Source organism: Psammomys obesus, unplaced genomic scaffold (genome assembly GCF_907164565.1).
Source record: "Psammomys obesus unplaced genomic scaffold, mPsaObe1.curated_primary_1811, whole genome shotgun sequence".
In the NCBI taxonomy this organism is placed as follows: domain Eukaryota; kingdom Metazoa; phylum Chordata; class Mammalia; order Rodentia; family Muridae; genus Psammomys; species Psammomys obesus.
The window spans coordinates 18,834,780-18,837,538 of record NW_026596057.1 but is presented as its reverse complement, the minus strand read 5'-3'; the positions used below and the strand labels follow the sequence as shown (position 1 = coordinate 18,837,538).

General features: G+C 44.4%; 1 protein-coding gene across 1 annotated transcript in view; it reads right to left on the bottom strand.

Moving 5' to 3' along the window:
* Hmcn1 (hemicentin 1) overlaps nucleotides 1-2,759 on the bottom strand; it is a 354,052-nt gene that overhangs the window by 15,899 nt on the left and 335,394 nt on the right. The window contains exon 67 of the mRNA XM_055624399.1: nucleotides 81-194. Within this exon, the coding sequence (XP_055480374.1) occupies nucleotides 81-194 (114 nt within the window). The remainder of the gene's footprint in view (nucleotides 1-80; nucleotides 195-2,759) is intronic.

Here is a 2,759-nt window from a genome sequence, read left to right as displayed (position 1 = left end):
CACACACACACACACACACACACACACACACACACACACACACACACGAATTACCCTGACATCATCTGATGTCATCTTACCGACGCATTTCCTGCCTTTGAGTTGATAGCCAGCTTCGCACCCACAGTGGAAACTTCCTATGACATTGAAACACCGCTGGTGGCAGGGGCTGGATTCCTGACATTCATTGATATCTGTTAAATGAAACCAGACTTTCAGTACATGTTGTTAGAAGACCCGAGTTCGCTCATTCCAAACGTGTAATGATTTACCGATCTTGATGATGAGCATGTTTAAGTCTTGATCTGACCTCAAGTATTTGGTCTTGTCTCCTCAGCTACACAGTTAGCAAAATTAGCCTTCTGAAAGGGTTTGTTTCTCCAATACTTCTAAACATAGATATTTGCTTATGGTTCAGAACTCTGTTAGTCAAATTCTGGCCTGCATTAAGAAGTATTTTCCCATGTGTCCTCTACCTCCACCCCCATTTCTAGGAATTTTTAGGTCTGGAATTTTGTTTAAAGACTGGAATGAAGATAAAGAAAAACAAAACAAAGCAAAATAACGCAAAGCTGATCATCTTCTGCGAGTGGCCTCATTTGCCTGTTCTTGCTGCTGCTTTCCTGGCCTAGCAACGTCAGCAGCTCTCCGCTCTGCAGTCACCGCCAAACCTGTCCCAACATTACCTGGCTCACCATGTCGTCACAGAGGATGACAGCTCAGAGTCTCTGCACTTGTCAACACTTTGTACCTTCCCTTCTCACCCTTCCTCAATTCCAGAGGAAGAGAGAGAAAAACCCTTTCTTACGAGAAAAAGTCGTTCTGAGCTTCGTGCCTTCTCCTTTCTCACGAGCACGAGGATTGTAGCACACCAGCTATCCTCCTTGTTTGGAGTTTTGAAGCCCTATCTGTCTCTCTACCCCCAGGCCTAGTGAAGCCAGAATAGGGTAGGTGAACCCAAAGTTCGTGGCATTTGAGGACAGGAGGATCATGGGAAGGAGACCGGTATCAGAAGAGAAAGGAAGCAGAGGGCCTCAATGGGTTAGCGTGGAAAGGAACGCATGGCCGGATGGGCATGGACAGAAGAAACCAGCCCAGAAGAACATTAGCAGGTATTTTGAGATTATGGACGAGAAGTTGTCCAGATAGAGATTATGAGAGCAGATGGTGTGGGATAGGGGCTTGGGAGGTCAAGGTAGCTTAAGAGGTAGTACCTGCAATGTTCCAGGTGACATACGGCTATTCTAAAATCTATCAGGCGTCTGTGCCTTTTATTGATTACAATAGCAGGTTAGAGAATACTGCTGAGATAATTACAGGCCAGTTCATAATAACAGTATTAGGCCAATATTTATATTTTCAACAACACCAATATAAAGCTGTACAAATGCATAGAATGTCCAACACTGAGAGTGAGCGGCAGTGTCTTAATGCAGTCAATCAAATCTAACAAACTCAGCACAGCACAGCAGGGTGCTTATAATGGAGGGCGGATGCGGGTAAGTGAAGAGGGAGTCAGAAGCTCATGAAATTCTGCTTTCTGCTAATTATGAAAGACAGTCCTGGTGAGACCTGATAGGCTAGGGTCAGATGGAAGGGGAGGAGGACCTCCCCTATCAGTGGACTGCGCAAGGGGCATGGGAAGAAATAAGGGAGGGAGAGAGGGTGAGATTGGGAGGGGATGAGGGTGGGGCTGCAGCTGGGATACAAAGTGAATAAATTGTAATAAATAAAAATATATTAAAAATATTTACGTTAATGTTTACTATGTTTATGAGTGTATGCCTGTATGCAGGTACATGCATGTGAATGCACGTGAAGGCCAGAAATGCCAGATCTCCCCTGGAGCTGGAGTTTCAGGAGGTTGTGAGCTGCCCTACGTTGGTGCTGGGATCCAAAGTCAGATCCTCTGAAAAAGTATCAGGTGCTTCCAAGAGCTGAACTATCTCTCCAGTCTTTTGGTTAAGTTTTAATTTAAACTTCACACTGATTTAAACCCAAAATATCTATTAAGATAATATCATAAAATCATAGTCTACACTGAGTCTTCTGAGGTGAAGTGTTGTGGCACGGATACTGTTAGATTGTGTGGTATGATCTGCTCTCCCAAATGATGATAAACAAATGTCGTTCAAAACTGCTGCGCTACAGATATTATAAACAGCTATGAAATATCATGTCTCCATAAGAACCTGTCAAGCACCTCCACTTACAAAACACGCAAACTGTGACTATCCATATTTAAGCTCTCCTGTCAGAGTCCCACTAGCTTTATAGGTCCTGATTCTTTCCCTTTTATCTGACTTCTGTCCCTTTACAAGATTCAGAAAGTCTAACCCTTGGGGTTGGAAGGATGGCTCAGTGGATAAAGGGCTTGTGATAAGCATGAGGCCTGGAGTTTGGATCTTCTACATTTACACAGAAGCTGGATGGGTGTGAGGTAGGTGTGGTGTGGGTGGGTGTGGCAAGTCATGTAATTTCAGTGCTGGGAAGGTAGAGGCAGAAGATGCTCAGGGACAGCCCGATAGATACACCAATTAAATTAGTGAGCTCAAGTTCTTTGAGAGACCTTGCCTCAGTTAAAAAAAAGTGTTAAGCAGTTGAGGAAGACACCCAAGGTCAGCCACTGGGCTTCACATGCGTGTATACTCATATGCACAGCCACCTCTATACACAAACACATGTAAGCACACACACACACATGCGTGCACAACACACACACACACACACACACACACACACACACACACACACACACA